General features: G+C 40.9%; 3 protein-coding genes across 3 annotated transcripts; 1 reads left to right on the top strand and 2 right to left on the bottom strand.

The window, feature by feature from the left end:
- Positions 1–1876: 1876 nt before the first annotated feature.
- LOC116391867 (uncharacterized) lies at positions 1877–4563 on the bottom strand. The gene is made up of 5 exons (XM_031862842.1): positions 4370–4563; positions 4125–4283; positions 3944–4043; positions 2929–3059; positions 1877–2712 (listed from the first exon to the last, which is right to left on the bottom strand). The coding sequence occupies exons 1-5, from the start codon at positions 4421–4423 to the stop codon at positions 2422–2424; spliced, it is 735 nt and encodes a 244-aa protein (XP_031718702.1). The 5' UTR covers positions 4424–4563; the 3' UTR covers positions 1877–2421.
- Positions 4564–5465: 902 nt separating this feature from the next.
- LOC116391912 (multimerin-2-like) lies at positions 5466–7672 on the bottom strand. Its single transcript, XM_031862909.1, has 4 exons — positions 6938–7672; positions 6551–6607; positions 6327–6467; positions 5466–5857 (listed from the first exon to the last, which is right to left on the bottom strand). Exons 1-4 carry the CDS (start codon positions 7620–7622, stop codon positions 5589–5591), a joined length of 1152 nt encoding a protein of 383 aa, XP_031718769.1. The 5' UTR covers positions 7623–7672; the 3' UTR covers positions 5466–5588.
- A 1922-nt stretch (positions 7673–9594) lies between these two features.
- On the top strand, positions 9595–15568 carry polr2g (RNA polymerase II subunit G). The gene is made up of 10 exons (XM_031862949.1): positions 9595–9711; positions 10045–10154; positions 10548–10707; positions 11155–11205; positions 11568–11633; positions 11953–12024; positions 12134–12167; positions 12312–12860; positions 13785–13943; positions 14133–15568. Exons 1-8 carry the CDS (start codon positions 9700–9702, stop codon positions 12323–12325), a joined length of 519 nt encoding a protein of 172 aa, XP_031718809.1. The 5' UTR covers positions 9595–9699; the 3' UTR covers positions 12326–12860; positions 13785–13943; positions 14133–15568.
- Positions 15569–19745: the final 4177 nt, after the last annotated feature.

Here is a 19745-nt window from a genome sequence, read left to right as displayed (position 1 = left end):
CACACACACACACACACACACACACACACACACACACACACACACACTTTGCTGGAGAATGTAAATTACTGGCCACACACATTAACACAACACTGTGCATATGCAGACTTGCACACGAGCAGGCACACTCTTAACAGGAACTGACACAGAAGATAATGGCCTCATCCTTGTGTCTATCCATTTACTAATGTCCCATATGTGCTCGCTTGGTTGGAATACATCCTGTATGCCTGCCTGCATTTTCTTCAATGAGTCACAAAGTGCGAGTGCATCTCTGGTGTGTAAATAGAGCATCTCAATTAATAGAAAAATCCATCTAAAAATATAATTTCTAATCATTTTTATTTTTCGAACCCTCGAAATACAGTCTGCTGTCAAGCCAAATTCCTACGTATTTGTATGACTCATCACAAATAATGTGAGTGGCTTTCAAGTGAAACCTCTGAGTAGTAAAGGGATTCTTATATATTCCGATTTTGTTGTAATTTTTGCTGAATTTGATTGCTGTGAAATACCGCAATGTGTAGGCAAAATCTGCTCAGAAATTGTTGTTTGGTTGCTGCACCACACTCAGATGAAGGATGTTGCTACTGCTCCTTACTTTGCAGTAATATCCTGCCACATGAAAGTTAAGCTTCATAAATGATGTCTACTTCACTGGTGATCTTTTTTTGCTTTTGACCCACAACCTCACTGATTACTTTGTTGCTCTTCAGCTCTTTTATCCAGCTCTCTATCATGCAGCCATTTGACGTGTGTTTCACGACTTCTTTTATCTACCTCAGGAGAACAAAGACACAGAACTGGGCCTCCCGAGACTCCTCTTACAGTTTGCAACGGGAATATAATCATATTGATTTGTCCATCAATGTACTAACTATAATAAGAAACGGGTGAGAGCCTCCACCTGAAAGCTATTAACTTTGTTTTCATGTGATCGTCTATTTATTTATCTTCTTTTTCTTGACTTGAAGAGTTACAATATAAGTGACAACAGGGCAGCAGCAGACCATAACTTAGCCTTGTCTGGAGCCTGATTTCTCTTTTTAATACTAATAAGAGAAAAGGGGGTCAGGAGGGTTGGTGCCTAATGACGAGTTAGAACATGAGCAGTTCTTTAGACATATGAGGTGGATAAGGACAGGACAGGACAGGAGACGCCTTGGGAGGAAGCTATCAGTTTTACTAAAGTCGATAGATTAGGTTTCAGACGATTTCCTCAACTGTGAATAACTCTTAAATATCAAAGTGAATGAGGTATTTTTCAAATGCACACACAAAAATAAGAATTTGCATACACGCCCTCACACATCACTCACACATGCACACCAAAGTAAACCTTAGGTGACGCCTGGAGTCATGTTTGACTTGTATCTCTGTGGATAATAGACAGCACAGGGGACGTCAGCATTAAAAGTAGGTTGCCAGAAAATAAACTTTGGGAGAGAATGTTGTTCAGCACACAGAAATTAGATCAGGAACAGTGATTCATCACATCACATAGAAAATGACAGCTAAGATTGCACCAACCATGTGCTAGCTTAACTAATAATAGCAAATAAATATGTATTTCTCTCTACTGTATAAGGCGGTGTTGACTAATGTCTCTCACATATGCAGCTCTTATGGGGTATAAAATCAGTCATCTTTAAATCATAGTTTAGCAGTGTACACATACACACAATATGTGCATGGATGTGGTGCCACCTGGTAGTGATACACAGTACTTCACCAACATTTTGTGATTCCTTCATTTTTACTTGTCCCACTATTGACCGTCCTGCCAGCAGCAAACTGTGATACAGGTGATCTGTTACAATCAACTATTTCCAAAAAATAAAAAAGTGGTAAAGTCAGAAAAATAAGTGCCAACTCGTTCATATCATCAAGAAAAATAGTTTATTGAAAAGATAAAGGAAAGGCTTTGAGAAGCAGTTTTAAACTTTACAACACAATCTAACATTGCTGTGAACAATGTCAGCAACTTATTTAAACTACTCCTGGTAGTCACAGTAACAATGCATTGAGCAACACCAAGCACTCAACTTGTGAACAAGGAAATAAAGAGCTGGCTTGAGATTCGGAGTTTCGAGCGATTATGTTTCATAAGACACAAACATGATAGTCAGAAGGCAACGATGACATTTTCAGTAAATGTAATGTAATGAACAACCAGCTGCAAAAAAAAAAAAAACATTTCCCCACAACCAGAGCCGCCTAAAATTCAAAATGTCAAAGTCACACAATCAAAAATGATATGGATTAAGACACAATTTACATCTACAGCACATATACTTAGGGGAGCTTTGCAAAATCCTCAATTTGACGTACTATGCTCAAAGTGGAGGGCCGGCAAAAAAACACTTCGGAGACTTTTGATTGATTTGAGGCATTTACAAAAATATCAATGATCTTGTAATGCTACTCCCCTTTCACTTTCCCCTTGTCCTTGCTCTTGTCCTTTGGTATACGGCCCATGTTGTAAAATTCTAAGTTTGGCCTCATGTCGGTGAGGTGGGCGAGCCGGTTGGACATGGCGAAGAAAGCAGTGATGGCAGCGATGTCCCACGCATCGTCACGGTCAAAGCCCACTTCCTCCAAAGACTGGAAATGCTGCTCTGTGATGGCGTCGCTGCGACACACAGCCATCGCAAAGTCCAGCATGGCTCTCTCCCGAGGTGACAGCTCCGCATTCTCATAGTTAACAACGACCTGCGTGAAAATAGGGAGGTAAATAATTAGACATAGTGGGAAATTTAAGTGATTTATTTAATATATAACTTTTTTGAATCACCAAAAAAAAAAGTTTTGCTCTGATTGATTCAAATGTCTAGTATAACTTAACTACACTTTAGTGACAATTGAAGTAATTGTGTATTATAAAAAGCAAAGGAGGGGCAAGTAGTAAAAATCAATTAAAGTTTATACCTGATCGCAAAGAGTGGGTTTCTTAGAGTAGATGCGGTGCAATGCACTGTGGGATACCACACAGTAAAGACATTTGTTGTGGACACTGGTAGCTACTACAATCAGCTCACGATCTGCCTTGGTCAATCCGCCTGGAACACAGTAGACATCATATTAATGTGAAAACAATAACATACACTTACACAACAACAATAATATATAAAGTACACAGCATCAGAGCTGGTTGGCTGGTTTTAGTCAATATGGTTCTACAGATAAAAGAGAAACTTCCTCTTGGAACAGATCCACGACATTCAAGAAGTGGCTACAATGCCTAAAACAACATTATGATGTTCAGTTTAGTAGAGACAGTGGGATGGGAAGAGAATGCTGAGGCTTCAGTGTTTGATTGTGTTGTTCAGGGTAGATTGTTATTGTAAATTGTAAGTGTGAATGCTTAGAGACCAATATTGGTTATGGTTTGATACTTTCTCTGCAGTCTCCCCGGCTTGTTATGGCTGTCTGGGTGGACGTCTACTGTACGTATAGTGAGTGGCACAGAGCAGTCACATTCAGCCGACCATGCAGCAGCCAGCCAGCTGACAATTATACTACTCTTACTTTCTTATAGTGGCTACACCATTTAACCCAACGAGAGGTAAAAAAAAAAGTAAGTTATGTGTGCAGAGATCCTGTGAGAGACAAGACGCAGTCTGCATTATTGAATGTGCAAGTCTGATCACCTGTGGAATGTAGTACATAACATAAGCCAAACAGGGTGCAGCCTTGTAAAAGGAGTTTGCATAGTGCCAACAAAAGGAAGACAAATAACATCTTGGCTTACTTAAAGTGGTGGATGATGTGAAGTCTGACCTAGTAGCCGGATAACGGGTAAAGTGTGAATGCTGGGGCCCTGGAGCATGTTTCAGGAGCCCAAGCACTGTCCTCAGGATGCCAAGAAATTCTATCACCGCTCCCGAGTAACACCACTTGCATTAACTGCCACCACAGAGAAACATAACAAACACACACACACCTGTCTCTTTGTTCATTAGTTCAGTGTAGTAAGCAAAGAAGGCTCTGAACTCTGCTGGTCTATGAGAAAGGGTTTTGAAGACATTGGGCAAAAAGCCTCCCTGTAAAGAAATAAACGGGACGTTTAGCAGTTGAAATAAGAGTCGATCTGAAGAGTTTAATACGTTGTTTTGTTTTTATACCTTTGACTCAACTTCCTCCATTACCTCTACCAGGTCATAAGGTAGATCTTTTCTGTACGGAACTGGATACCGACTGACGTTCTCCGGTGGCGGATCGCTGGAGAGAAGCCTGATCCCCGCTGCCTTCTGTCGAGGCACGCAAACCGACCGGAGAGACGCCTGGACGGAAGACAGGAGAGTCACACGAGTCATACGGAAACAGCATTAGCAGAGCTCAGTAGAAACGTAGTTAGTCGATAACTTACCAGCTGTGTGAACACATGGGGACGAAACAACTTCGACACGAGAGTACTCGCCATTTCAGTCCGAAAGAGGAGCGTCAAAAACAGACGGTTTGCTCGGTTAACGCTAGTTAAGTAAGTTCGGTAAAAATATATATTATTTATCAGTCTTTCCAACTGTCAGTGACATTGTTTTACTTCGTTATATATGGTTGATGTTGTGGGTCAAGTCGAACAGCCAATCATAGAGTCGTACTGTGTCACGCCCATAGTTCTTTTTCTTCTTCGGTTTAAATTTCAGCAGACTAGACGCAGCCACGACCTGTTGCTGCCCTCCACGGTTCATTTGTAGACCTCAACTGTGTGCGTTATATCATTATGTAGAGTCCAATACAATGTTGAAAAGTTGGTGCTCCATAGTTTCTGCATCCCCACAGCTTCCATCTGGATACTCACCCACCATTGCTTCAGTCCTCAGTGACCCAGCTTTTGCCTAGTTATTAACACATTGTCTCTGCTGTCCCTTCTTGTATTTGGCTCCTGCTGCAATGTTGGCAATATAAAGAGATTTTAAAAAATGCCAGTTTCCTGTGTCACATTTTTTTGCAATCCCTGTGTTATAAAGCTGTTAGACTTGATCCTTCCAGACGAGGTAGTACAAGATGGGGCTTGAATTTGGAGGATCACGTACCCACGAGTTGCAAAAGAAAGTGCAAACACTCTTGAGTTACATATCCTAAACATTGTGGGAGTTTTGCAATTTGTGGTTTACATTCTAGACACGACCGTTAAATTGGTTGGTCAGTCTGTACTTTCTGTCCCTATATACAGTATTGTCCCACAGATTCACAGCCGGGGTCTGAACATTTCCATCGCACACATGCTATAGTTATGACCCCGTGCAGGACAGCTGGAAAAGGCAGGAGTTTAGAAGAAACTTCTCAGTGGTGGTACACGAAGAGCGTCTTTATGCCATTGGTGGAGATCAACACCAACCTAGACAGCGTGGAGATGTACAACCCAATGTTCATCTCGGGTTTTAAAAGCATCTTTAACTAGTAGTGAGGCGTTTGTTGCACAGGAAGCCAAAACAGTTTTACAACATATTTGTTTCATTTCTTTTATTTTGACACTTCAACAATCCTCAAATATTTAAACTTTACGAGAGAAATTGCTGAAAGGAGGAAGAACAGATTGAGATATGCGTCCCTGAATATGAAACTGTGGCATCTCATTCTAAAATCTACAATGTTGGAAAGATGAGGAACCCACTGAACACACTTGTATGTATTTTTCCACCCTTCCACAGGATGACGTTGACGGTCTCTCCGACATTCAGCTCAAGGATTACCGTGTTGCTGGTGGTGTCACCGTTATCCGAGCCGGTGAATTCCCAGGTGCTCACTTGGTAATGCCTGTTCTTCACCAGGATGGCTCCTGAAGTGTGACCGTTGTAGCCGAAAGTCATGAATGAAAAGTGATAAACGCCTTTCAGTCGAGCAGTGAAGATGCCTGTTGAAGAGGAGAATGCAATGACATCAATAAGTTATAAAAACATTTGTCCTTACTTGGTTCTTAATACATTTTTCTACTCAACGGAAACACAAATAACCACCATCTTCTCAGTTAGATGATAAGATCGATACTCTCATGTCTGCATGTTAAAAATAAAGATAAAGCCATGCAGCTGGTTAGCATAACGATTACAGACTGCGGAAACAATTAGCCACCTTTATTCTAAAAGTAACAAAATCACCTACCAACACATCCTAAAGCTCGATGGACTTATAGGCAACTTGTGAAAAAAACTTCAGACGCCGTGGAAGGAAGATTTCGCAATGTTCTGACCATATTATGAAATCAATGTTTCCCATATGATATCCAATAATATAGAGGATGCATTCTATTTTATTAAAGATGCATCCTTTCATATTGGTTAATCATTGGTCAGTTTTCTGAAGGTTATGCATCTAGAACATACCTGTTTTACAGTTGTAAGCGAAGCCAACGTTTGTGAAGACTCTGTTATAGATGAGAATGTTGTTGGTGCCGTTGGTGCCGGGTCCAGTGAACACATCGTTGGATTCCATTATAGTTGCAGAAAAGGCCACCTTGGCATTGACTGACGAAAGAAAAGTAAACACTGTTAAATTCAGTTGTCTGCGTTTGGCATCTTGAGCCATTACTTACTATACTTTCCCTTACCTTCTGCTGTAAGGCGCATCCCCCCTAATGAGAGTTCACTTTCTTCAGTTCCGAGTTCTGCAGGAAAGAAAAAAAAACAGAATTTACATTCTACATTTATAAAAAAGCAGCAGCTCAGTAATTATCTATTTTCAGCATACAAGTTGCAAAGCTTTTGTACTATCTCGTCGCTCTTCAGACAGTCAATGTCAGCCTTCTGCAATTTTCAACATTCCTGAATCCATCAACTTCAGCCTTTTGATCATTCAGTTTTGTGCTGAAAGCTTCAGTCATTATCAAAAGGACATTTTTGCAGTCAACTCATAAAAACACTTGTTTTTAAAAAAAACAAAAAACAAAAAAAAAAAAAAAAGTTTTTTAAGATAATACAGACTTTTAAAAACTTACCGCTGCTGTCATTTTGTATTGCCGTCAAGTTAGCTTCAAGTTGCGTCTCCGTGGCATTCAGTAGGGCTTCGACTTTGACTTCAAGCTCCTGGGCCGTCGAGTTAAGGCGGGAGAGTTCCTTCTTGTACAGAGTCAGCAGTTTCTGTGTGGCATTGAACGCAGCCCCAGTTTCTGACTCCAGATTGTCAAGTTTCCCTTTTCTCTCCCTTAGCTGCCTCTCAGTTGCATCAAGTCTCTCCTCAATCTCACTGATGTTTCCCCCGACTCTCTCCCCGTGTTTGACCAGTTCTCTAACTTCTCTCTTCAGGCTGGCAATGTCAACTTCCTGTTCCTCCAGCTTTGTCTTTGCATCTCTCAACTCCATCTCAGTTTGTGACACCATCTCTTCCAAGTCCTTTTGTGCGTTTGAAACATTTGTCACTAACTTTTCAAGCGCACTAATGTTGCCGCTTGCAGAATCAAGCTGCAGTCTGGTCCTACCTTCCAGAGCGTCAATCCTCTCTCGCAGCAGCATTTGGCTCTCTTCAAGTTTTGTCTGAACATCATCGAGGTGTAAAATGTTTTTGTAATTTGAGCAAAGAGTCGGCGTTTCTTGTCCTTGCTCCAGGTCACACCTCCGTCTGTGTGGGGATTCTGATAATGCCGCTCCAACAAAAGCCAGAAGAAAAACCACCATGGTGACCATCTTCAGAGAGAAGTTAAGGTTCTTTACTTGACCAGTTTGCAAAGTTAGGATTCCTGTGCCAGTCTTGTGTGGCAGCTCCCTTTTACCTTTTTTGAGGTGGGCGTGGCAAAGGGTCATCAGCAGAGTGGAAACACCTGAGCTCATCAGCAACACTGGCAACACATGGGCCCTTTGTGCCAGTGCACTCTTTTAAAAACCCTGTTTAGTCTCAGTAGGTTCCTGTCTCCTGCCTGAGACACTCATATGTTTTTTGGTTGACATCGTGGTTTGTTTTCAAAGCGATACACACACTTTCCACTCATGCACTCACCTGCACTGCTGGAATTACTGATTTCACACACCACTGTTAGTTTAAGCTTGCCATTTATATTGCCTTTAATTTAATAATTTGTTTTGTTGCGTGAGTCTCACTCGTCACTGTCGGTTTGTGACAAGGTTGCAACAAGAGTTTTCTTACATCTAGGGAATGTCCCTCACCACTTAAACCACCAAACCTCTCTCTTTGATTTTCTGCCATGTGTAGACTTCTCTTACTATTCTGACATGTAACGTAACTCAATCGAAACTTTTGCTGGGTTCACGCAACAGCCACGCAATGGGAAAAAAGAAAACCATCTTTATGATTCTTTTTCCAAGGTAAATGCAGATTTTATATAAAAATAACTGCCCACAAAATTAGCCCTTTTGAGCAAGAAACGGATAGGGGTCTGTGGTTTTAACATAATTATTATGTCATGCGGCGCTCAAAAAAAAAAATCCCATTCTGAACCCCGTATAGTGCACTTTTAATGGAAGCCAATGCGCACGATTTGACAGAACAAGACTAGAGACGTAATGCAGCAGAGAAATGCCTGAAAGAGATGATCCAAAACAATCAAGAGCAAAATCATTCATTCATTCATAATTGTGTGTAATAAAAAAGAAAGTGCACATAACACTTCAGTCAAATAATGATGTGATATAAACAGGCCAATAATCTAATACAGTTTAGTTTAGTCTGGATAATCCTGATGATCCTGAGGAGAGGTTGGGCCAGGCTGGCGTACTGATGACTGGAGTCCGGTTCCCCCTCATGACCTTTCGAGAGGTCAGGGCCATTAACCTACGCATGGAGAGCGTCTGAAACAAAGAGGTGTAACTCTATGGTTCAGCGCTCAAGGAATTTGGTTTCAGCCTTCCAGAAACCCAGGATCAGTGCCGGGTCCGACGTCCCAAAGACTTCCTGGTTGTGGTCGGGGGAGACCAGCTGAACCCAGATGTGGGACAGCGCATACCAAGCAGGGAACTGTGGCTTGCAAACTCCTTACGCAGTGGTATAGGTTTGGTGAAGAAGATTGAGTGGAGGAGGCTGGATGAGATGTCAGACAAGCCAAATATCAGGCATGGAGTAGCAGCAATGGTGGGAAAGTTGTATGTATTTGGAGGATGTTACCACTACTGCAAGGATGACATGATGAAATCTGCCTACAGGTAAAAGGACACAACTGGTGCACAAATATCCTCTTCTCACTTTGAACAGCTTCTTTCCACTGGCCGTCACTCTTATGAACAATAAATAAGTAACATTGCACTCTGTTTGCACTATTGTATCATATATATACTTTTTGTTTGGGATATATTTATACTTACATTGTATATAGCTGTTAAATGTCCTTGTTTTTCTTATATTTCTCTTGTTTATTGTACATATTTCATGTGTGTATGTACGATGAGAGTAATGTGTAACCGGAGTCAAATTCCATGTGTGCGCACGCATACATGGCCAATAAAGCTGATTCTGATTCTGATTCTGATTCTGATTCTGAATAACCTAGAATCTAGGTGGCGAGGAAGGGTACTGCATGAGAGTGGGGACAGATCATAGTCTATGATCTGTTCCCACTCTCATGCAGTACCCCTCCTCGTCGCCAGGAGTCAGTATAGAGCGCACTGGCATCAACAAAAGACCATCTATCTACCCTTTGCCCCGGAAATGACTTAACAGCGACCGGTCGCGATTGAGCGGCGGATTCTGTCAAGACGCTTTGGATAATTTATCAAAACAAAAAAAAAATTACGAATTGAACATTACGGCAAAATGTTTTACCATGTAAGTATGTGTAATACCCTCCGCGTGTGAGCCGGATATTAGCCGTGTGGTGGTGTTTTGATTTATCAATGTGTGCCGAGCGTAATCGGTTAGCGTAGCTATTGTAGCTCAACAAAACTTCTCAAAATCCTCCACGCTGTGGTTAGCGTTGTTGTTTTATAGCCAGGCAGAAACACCACCAGCTCTCTCGTCTGTGATTACACAGATGCAGTGTGGGGGCCACCGTAGTATCACATACATACCTTAAAACAGCATAACATCTACAACAGTGTGCAACCCGCATTATCAATGCAAGCGGTGTCTTATAATGCGTGTATTGTTTTGTGTTATCAGATTTCTTTGGAGCATGAAATCTTACTACATCCGAGGTATTTTGGCCCTAACCTCCTGAACACCGTGAAGCAGAAGCTGTTCACAGAAGTGGAGGGTACCTGCACTGGCAAGTGAGTCGCTGCGAGACTCAAGTTCACCTGTCATTTCAGTGGAAGTTTAGGTTGTAACGTGTTACTAAAGTGTAGTGAACTTAATAAACCCTATGCACAGGTGAGTATGTGTACACCCTTTCAGGAAGAGGCAGAAATCTCATCCTCTGGGATAGAAAATTTGACAACTTGTGTAATAATTTCAAATACTGTAGTCATTTTAAAGTATGGCCTATGGAAAACATTGCTTAAAATTTCAAATTAAAAAACAAACACAATCAAAGGCAACAGATCAGGGCCGATATTTGTTACACCCTTTAAGTCATCAAGACGGTATTCACCTGCGTCGGGAAGTTATTAACTTTGCATTTATATTCCCACATGTTATTGATTTATGTGTGTCCCTCCCTTCAGGTATGGCTTTGTCATCGCAGTCACCACCATTGACAACATCGGGGCAGGTGTAATACAACCGGGGAGAGGGTTTGTCCTCTACCCCGTCAAGTACAAGGCCATTGTGTTCCGCCCGTTTAAAGGGGAGGTGGTTGACGCTGTGGTCACTCAGGTCAACAAGGTATGGGACAATACAGCTTACTGGCCACGATGCAGATGTTTAAGCTGGAACATATCGTATCTGATGACATGTGAAATCTGACATATTGATACTATAATAAATCATCTTGACACTGCACTGCTTTTTATCTAATTGTCCAATGCCAAAATGTGTACATTTGCTTCTGAAAAATTGGCACAGTAATGCAACTGGCTATTTGAATGGCTAAAACTTGTGTTAAAAAGTAAAACGAGGTGCTTTGCAATATAAATCTTAAAGATAACATAGATAATGGCAAAGATAATTGTAAACACCCATATTTTATATTGGTTAATGATCAGATCTTTTAACTTTATCATAGTAAATGTGCCTCCAGGGGAGACTTTATGCTTCTGTAGTGGTTGATGTTTTGAATATTTACTAAGTGATAAATAGCTGATAGTGGATATTTTTCTCTGTTTCTTGCAGGTTGGATTGTTCACAGAAATTGGTCCCATGTCCTGCTTCATCTCTCGGCACGTGAGTCAGCATGAAATGTATAGTTGTGACCGAAACGGTTCACTTTTATAGACTCTTCGGTTTATATCCTCTTTGTTAGAGGTTGACCGATTAATCGGATATTTTGCATATAGAAAATTGCTGACAGAAGTAAAGCATGTCATAAACATCGACTGAAACTTTCACATTTGTTCATTCAAAATAAATGTATGCTTTGATGTTCAGTTTCAGATTTATTTTTGAATTACTTTGAGTCTGATGTGTCCGATTTTTAAGATGTCAGCTAATTCCTGTTCCAAACTATTGTTATTATATCTGCCTTTAAAAGGTCCACTGTCGGTTGATCTCCAATCTTTATCTTACAAGAAACTTTGTGTTTTCAGTCCATCCCTTCAGAAATGGAGTTCGATCCCAACTCCAATCCTCCTTGTTATAAGACAGTTGATGAGGTAAGAATTTATTAATTGTTGCTTATTAGCAGCTGGAAGTTTAAAATAAACACCAGTTTTTATTTCTATAGATGTTCACCAAATATTTTCCTTGCTTTGCCTTTGACAACATTTAAAATGAATGAACTCGTACAAATCCAGGTAATTATAGTAACGCTGGGGTAAACAAAGTTATTTTTCAGACAACATAATAAAGCACGAGTGAAATAAAAGTACAATGCCATACATTCTGGATACAAAGAAGTTGCAGTGCTGCACACTGTTGTGCTCCTATTATTTTACTGTTTCTGAGTCTTGGATGTTTTCTCCTCTTTTCAAGGACATTGTAATCCAGCAAGATGACGAGATTAGGCTAAAGATTGTGGGAACAAGAGTGGACAAGAATGACATTGTAAGTGTTTTTCTTCTTCGGATCAGATGTTACACAGCAGTTTATAAAAGTGATGTACTGTATCTTAATATACGAGAAGTTAACAACAAGCTTTTCTCTTGTTTCTCAGTTTGCCATCGGTTCTCTCATGGATGATTATCTGGGTGAGTATTACACAGAATATAGTCATACAGGTTCTGAATCTGTTCGTCAATGTGAAGTTATTCTGCACAGTAATGTGATATAGCTTCAAATGTTTTATTTTCTGTTTTATAAATGATTGTTGAACTTGCCTTCTGTACTTCCAGGTCTTGTGAGCTGATTCGCCCCAGAGGGAGTACATTTCACATGGGACATTTTCTGTAGTAGCTTAGTTATTTCGTTGTTAAAATTAATATTTTTCTACACTGATTGATACGGTGACAGGTGGAGAAGCCCCATATCAACATCATTTTGTTATAATGCTGCACAGTAAATCCAGGATAATCTTTGCTAAATCTATAGCAAAATGGCATACAATGCAGAAGCAGAATATGTATTGTTTCTCTGTAGAATTCACAATTTCTATCTCAACTATATATGGTTTTGTTTTTTGTACACTGACTGTAATAAAGTATTTCATTTGTTATATCTTTGTATCGGTTTTAAATGTCTCAGCATGTTAATATGTCAGAGCATTGATCTTTCTTAATCTGCAAAAAGACTTGACGCACAACTGCATCTGTGTGATGTGGCAAAGCAACATGAGGCGACACGTGAACGCGGAAACGTCGCAAGTGCGCGCACGACTCGCGGACGTAAATACGTCAGTAGAGCGCTCGTTCTTTCTTTCTCTCGTCCTGAAGATGGCGGCGGGGGTGAGTAAAATGGAAATATGCACTTTTGGGGTTTCTCTTTTCACTTTCCTGGCGCAATCCGCCGTAAATCCGGACCATCTGCCCTGCTATTGAGTTCCTTTTAACGTAAACGATGTTTTAGGTCTGTTAGGTAGCCGTTATTGAGCGTATTTACGAAGAATTTCATTCAGTGTTCGTATAAACTACAGTTAGCTTTTTGCTATCCTGACGTAGCATTCGCAGAGAATGACGCCCCTCTTCCGACCCAGGCTTGTGCCACGTTGCCGTGACTATTATCTAGCTGTAAAAACGTATTGTTGCACTTAAAGGTAATTTGGCACAACCTTAGTGTTCATGTCCTGTGTTTGAAGGTCTACGACAAACCGGCACTCTCTTTGTCTAAAGCTACTTTGGCTAAAGCTATATTACCAGTATTGGTAGCTAGCATTAGTTAGCATTTAAAGCAAGCTGAAAACCACGTGAAACAATAGTTGCTCGTAGTTTACGTACATTTGGCATTGGTAGCCGTTAGTTTTATCTAAATAAATTAGACTCCAGCTTCACCCTGCTTCCATTCCAGCCCAGTCTAATTTTAAATGGTCGTGCGTCCAGGTTTATATAGCATTAACCATTTGTGTCAAGAACACTACCAGACCAAGCTATCTCACTCAAACTGATTCTGTGGCTTTATTTAACGCACCACTTATATTTTCATAGATGTGTCGGTGTGTCAAGTCCTTTCATATTGTATTTTAATCTAATAGAACTAAAATACAGCCAGAATACATAATTTTTTGGTATCAAACCATTGTGAGTTATTGGCATGAAAACATCTTACTGTTGCCTTAACTTCTGTTCAACATGCTAGCAAATATGTGATACATGTATGCTGAAGTCGTGTGTATTTTTAAGTTAAACAATTGCTATTTTCTCCCCCCTCTCCAGACACTATACACGTACCCAGAGAACTGGCGGGCCTTCAAGGCCCAGATTGCAGCCCAGTACAGTGGGGCTCGCCTCAAAGTCGCCAGCAACTCCCCTGCCTTCACCTTCGGGCAGACGAACCGCACTCCTGCCTTCCTCAACAACTTCCCCCTTGGCAAGGTTGGTGTGGTTATGATGTGCTTGTATGACATTTTTAAAAATCCAAAACACATGTTCACGGTAGCTTAGTGTCGATGTCTGCAATTGCAAATTATTCACTGCAATCAATTATCATTAGCAAAACTGCTTGATTCTCTGGATTGAAATGTGTTAAATCATTGAATCATTGAATTCTGCCGTTGTTTGTAGGTACCTGCATACCAGGGAGATGATGGTTTCTGTCTGTTCGAGAGTAATGCCATTGCTCACTACTGTAAGTTTTTATTGGTATTCGCATGATTAACTGAAGTGTCTTATGCACTATTCATCTTGGTGTGCATCCGATGGGTCCGTATTTATTGATTACCTTAAGTTTTAAAGGAAGCAGAGTAAATGCTGCTAGGTTTAAGGGACAGGTTCTCTGGGGTCAACAATTTGTGGTGGTCGTCGTCGCATGAGTCCGCCAACAATTCTAATTCATAAATTGCATAAACTACAAATATTAACTAGCTAGCTTATGTGGCGCAGGTCACTGTGCGTATCATGGGTCCATGCACACATGCATTGAATCCAGTCATTAGAGGTGTGACGGATCGGATCAGCGGAAAAGGAGTAAATCACGTTTAGAGATCCCTGATCGTGTTTTTTTTTGTTTGTTACAATAATGTAAATGAAATACTGAATCACTTTCAGTGACAGAAAAGTCTCTTTTTAATCAAAAAGCCGATGTCTTGCAGTATTTCACAATTCATCTCCAAAGATCTAGATATAAACAAAGCTCAACTCTTTGGAGGAAACTGATGATCCCCAGTCTTTGGGCAAGGCAGTGTCCAGTCATGGCACCAAGTCTTAATCTGACAGGGGAAGAGAAACTAGAGACCATGTTCATCCCAGTCATCTCTGTTCAGTGAGTTAAAGGCTGGTTCATGCTATGGCCACAAATGATTCCCAAAATCTAAATATTAGATGTTTTAGGTTGATGGGTGTCTTCCATGCTGTTTGGGCTTTCGGCTAAATTAAGTCAAATGACTAAATTAGACTGAACAGATTGCATGAGACCATGTTCTAGTAAATCTTTTCTAGCTTGACGTTCTTGAATTTGTTACACCGAAGCTCACGTGGTCTGCATTTCAATGCACACCATGTGATGGTCCAATTACTCTCCACTGTCAAGTAGTGGTACATTATCAATTCATCAGACCCGACGGTAATTCACTCGTATTAAAAACATGTGTTTTTATTCCCCTCTTAGCTATCTCCAGACTGGCAGATCGATTATGAATCATATGACTGGCGCAAGCTGGATTCAAACGGCGAGGAGTGCAAGACCATGGTGAAGGAGTACTTTGCCTGGGAGGGTGAATTTAAGCACATGGGTAAAGCCTTCAATCAGGGCAAGATCTTCAAGTGAGAGGACACTGGGGACGTCTGAACAAAAGCACTCTACAGTCTGCTGTCCCGCACTTAAAGTTGATTGACTTTCAGCCACCACGTGCTTACTTTACTGCAAGAATGACTTTGAATTACAGTGTTTAAGGTGGGAGTGAATTGTCTCAGTGGCCCCAAACTGTTTTTTTTTTTTTGTTTTTTTTTTTTTTGTTTTGACCTGTGAAATAAAAGCATTTTCCACAATGCCATCTATGGGATATGTCTGTGGTCTGACTTAAGTCTTTTTTCCTCTGTAATCAATTTAGTGTACACAATGAGCAAAATATGAAGAGCTCTGCAACAGTTTTTCCATTCACCTCCAGTCAGAAGTAGAAGTGGAAACCTTGCTACAGTTCAAGAAAAGCTGTTTTCCCAGCATGAGTTCCCTGGTGCATGGTATAACGGTGCGCCTTTCTGACCACAGCGACTGGCAATGCTGTGTGTGGTCGGCAATACGTCACAAGTTGAACTTTAAATCAGAAGACTCGGTTAAACAAAGCTTCTCAGCTGGGTGTCAAATCATACTAGACACATTTCTCCACCTGTACTGCTGATGTGAACGGGTGAATACATTTAGCATCTCGACTGGGAAACTTTTTAGTTTTATAACGCTTGAATTAGTCCCCGAGGAGCAGTTCTTCACCATTACACTTACATAAGTGATGCTGCTGTTTTCTCTTAGTCCAGTAGGGGGCAGCCAGAGACTTGGAAAGCCATTGGGCGTGTTGAATGGGGAACATCCAATAGGGAGAGAGAATTACTGGTCTGAGCTCTGTGGTTTGCTCAATCTAAGACAAGAATGTTGTCTGCTTCGAACTATGGCTTGTTTTGATGTTTCTGGTACTTTCCCAAAGAGCGGACGCCTGAAAATATTTTATAAAGAACCTTGAATGCCCTTTAAACGTCTTGTACAAGGCCATGGGCCTTTTCCTTTCCAAGTTTAACAGACTGCATTGTAAAAAAGAAGTCTGCATACTGTCTACAATATCTTTTAAGTAGACACTGACAGTTTATATTAATCCACTAAATTGTATTTTATCAACAACCTGCATTGTTTGTAAATTATATTTGAGGATGACTTATTACAGGCAGATATAAAAACTGTTCTAGTTTGACCGCACTTAAATGTAGAAATGTTTTGGTGCCAACTTCTGCAAGTTGGTATCATTGATATTTACATTAACAGGAATAGTGTGTAGTCTGCATATATATATATATATATATATATCTCTGAATGCCTAAATCAAAAAACAGACTTCTTTCCTAATGAGTGAGGGAAATATTTCTAAAGCTTCAGGATTTGTGTCCCAATAGAGTAAATATTGGACTGTGAATACGAACCGTTTGGTTTAATCGGACACACCCAACCATATCAGTTTGTGTTGCACTTTTCCTCATTTGATTGTTCCCACACCTTCAGCTATGACTGAATTCTTTGTTTGGTGATTCATTGTCATTTATAGCTGCAGGTAAAATAGGACACCTGGGACGGCCCATGTGATTTATTTATCTTCATAATACAAATTCACATCTTTGAATGTTAGTCTCGAGATGTTTAGTAATATATTTAGCACAATCAATCCTCATTTTATCCCTAAATATGTTAAATCTAAAGCTGAAAAGATCTTGGGTGGATCTGTTTTTCTGTGACACACACACACACACACGAAATGCACAAGAAAGGAATCCCATCCGGGAGTGAGTCAGAGCTGTAATTTTTTCCAACCTCAGCGTGATTCAAGATCCTTTTGGTTCAACCATCTTCCGCCATAGTGTTGAATCAGGGAGGCCATTTTAGTTTGTTCTGTAGTCTGATGGAAATCAGAAAATGGAAATGTTCCCACAACAGCAAAGCGCCCAAGTCCTTGAACACATGACTCACCCATCCTGTGGATCGTGGTGGAAGAGGGCTGTAACTTGAGCAAATAACTCCAACTTCATTGCAGCAGTTACAACACCGCTGGTGGCTAACCCTTTGATTGCTGAAGGAGTGGTGTTACAAAAGCCTTGTAATCTTGCAATCAAATATGAAATTAATGTGAGGAAAAAACAATTCAGTTTTACGCTCTTGAAGCAAGTTTCCTTTGCAAAGGCTACGATATTCCAAACTGTTTTCTGATCCTTATTTGTGTTTTGTAATTTTAGAGTTAAAAAGCAAAACTAAAGCCAACCACAAGAACAATACGCAGTTTTATGCCAACAGCAACATTCTTTCTTCCAGCCCTGCCAACCGTCCTCGCCCTGGTCTTTATTTCTCTCTTGGCCACACACTCACTACTACTTCTTCCTTCCTCTCTTCCTCTTCTCTTCCTCTCTCCTTGCGCTCTGGACATATTTCTATGTCCATACATGTGCTGGTGTTGGGGTGGGGGTCTTAAAAGCTGTTGCAGCAGCTAGGAGTGGTGGCGAGGGAGGAACACCAGAGAGAGGCTGTATTGTTTCACCACATAAGGTCCCTGTGTGGCTGTTAGCCCCCTGTAGCAGCTTTATGCATGTGCTGAGCATCTGGTGGTGGAAGACACATCTGGTAAAGAGTGAGGCGGCCGGTGGGGGGGCTTGGAACAGCGAGGAGAAGGGCTAACACTGGGGAGTCTGAAGCTGACAACTGACAAAGTTTCCTTTAAATAAGCTCAATACATTGCAGATGCTGTTGCTAAAGAAGTTATTTTCTGGGTTTAGCGTCTTGGTGACTCGAGAAGTTATAATCAAACAGTAGAATGAGCAATTTATTTGTTGTTGTAGCCGCAAATAACATACAGTAAATAGATATTCCTTCCCCTTTAGAGATGTTTACAGCTCTGCCACAGTGTCTGGGCTTAATGGTCGAAACAACATTGTGTAAGTAATGTCAGACTGTCGTAGGAGCGTCTCAAGGCGAACAGAAACAACACTCAGCCGCCACACGTACAGAGTCCCACCCTCCGAGTTTTATGGAGTTTCCCTTAGACCCTAGTCTGGGTTTGGGCTTGCAACCCCACTGACACAAACACACTAAACCTGAACAAAAGCAAAGGGGGCAGGAATATGGATCCTTAGTCAGCACTTGAGGGCTTCTCCACCTTAAGCATGCCCCCTTTGCTTTTGAGGTACAGCCATGTGAATGCTAGACTGGAATTCTAGGGAAGGCAAGTAAGGACAGTGACAAACGCATGTAAAGCAGGGGAATTATGTAAAGCAGGCAAACATTAGACGGTGGTAGAAATGCATTTCTACATACAACCTGATGTGATCTGTTTCGATTAGTCAAGAAAAGTGACCTTTGTATTTTAACCTCGGTTCCGGAGAGAGGGGCGTTTCTTCCCATTGGTGCACTTAAAGGGGTTTGAACTTTTTCTCTGCACTACAACTCAGCATAGTAATTTAGTACTGGAATGGAATGAGGGAGGTCAGGGGTGAGTTTGCTGAAGGGGATATCGCTGAATAAGGCAGGGAGAGACAAGATGATATGTTACAGCATCCAAGGAGGCTTTGCTCCATAACAATGCTTGCAAGTAACATCCTTAAATTGAAGCGGGACATTGTTGTTTGGAAATGGGATTATTTATAAGTTATTTCTTGGTGGGTTTGCGTTGCCCTGCAACAGAAGTTGCCAGTGTGAGAGTGGAGAGGAAAGTGCGTGACAAGAAGGAAGAGCGAGAGAGGTACGGCAGAGGGAAAACAGACAGCCCCTGCGCTTTTGGACATGAAACCCCAGAGTTGCCTCTGGCTCATATTACCAGAATCTGGAGGTGGAGCACTGAGGGATATTGTCAAACTAAAGCAAAACTGTAATACGCAGCACGACTACAGAGTGTAGAAATATTGATAACTGTCAAGGAAAATAATAATACTAATTCATTCCCTTTCATCATACTTCCAGTTGATACACTACCTTCCAATAATATTCAGAACTGTGTTTGAGAAATACTACCTTTAAAAATTAGTTGTCATAGCTTCGCCAGCACTTTGTGGTTTGGGTGTGTGCTGAACCTTAAATTTTCCTATTGGCACCAAGCTATCCATTATCTTCCCACGAAACACGACTGCAATTGTACCTTGTTGAAAGCAGGTACTTTGCAGGTATAAGAACTAAAATCAGCACTGTTTAGAGTAACTTACATTGTTTTTAGACATTTAATAGACTTCCGCCTTCATTGTTTGGTTACTAAAGAGGCAGTTTAGGTCTGGATGAGCTTTCTGAACAAACATGTACTCCAGCCCTGCATGTGAACGTATAGATTAAAGTTTCATGTATTGACTTGTTGGTGGTGTACGATGTACATCACACCCAAAGAAAGAGTTGGCCCATTTACAGCTATGACTGGAATGTACAGCTAAGGAGGGTTTTTCCTTCCGTTGAAGCACAACAGATGGCTGGTGAGCCAAAGGGAGGAACAAGTCTTGCAAAACCCTTCA

This window comes from Anarrhichthys ocellatus, unplaced genomic scaffold, assembly GCF_004355925.1.
Source record: "Anarrhichthys ocellatus isolate YVR2014 unplaced genomic scaffold, GSC_Weel_1.0 scaffold27, whole genome shotgun sequence".
NCBI classification, from domain to species: Eukaryota; Metazoa; Chordata; class Actinopteri; order Perciformes; family Anarhichadidae; genus Anarrhichthys; species Anarrhichthys ocellatus.
Note: the sequence above shows the minus strand (reverse complement) of the source record. Positions and strands in the feature narration are given on the sequence as shown.

Coding starts and splice junctions, on each gene's coding strand:
- LOC116391867 (XM_031862842.1), bottom strand. CDS start 4,423: ATGGCGAGTACTCTCGTGTCGAAGTTGTTTCGTCCCCATGTGTTCACA. Junction 4,044..4,124: donor TGGAGGAAGTTGAGTCAAAG/GTATAAAAACAA, acceptor ATTTCTTTACAG/GGAGGCTTTTTGCCCAATGT. Junction 3,060..3,943: donor ACTAATGAACAAAGAGACAG/GTGTGTGTGTGT, acceptor ACTGTGTTCCAG/GCGGATTGACCAAGGCAGAT.
- LOC116391912 (XM_031862909.1), bottom strand. CDS start 7,622: ATGGTCACCATGGTGGTTTTTCTTCTGGCTTTTGTTGGAGCGGCATTA. Junction 6,608..6,937: donor AATACAAAATGACAGCAGCG/GTAAGTTTTTAA, acceptor TCTTTCCTGCAG/AACTCGGAACTGAAGAAAGT. Junction 5,858..6,326: donor CGCTTACAACTGTAAAACAG/GTATGTTCTAGA, acceptor CCTCTTCAACAG/GCATCTTCACTGCTCGACTG.
- polr2g (XM_031862949.1), top strand. Junction 10,155..10,547: donor GAGGGTACCTGCACTGGCAA/GTGAGTCGCTGC, acceptor CCCTCCCTTCAG/GTATGGCTTTGTCATCGCAG. Junction 10,708..11,154: donor TGGTCACTCAGGTCAACAAG/GTATGGGACAAT, acceptor TGTTTCTTGCAG/GTTGGATTGTTCACAGAAAT.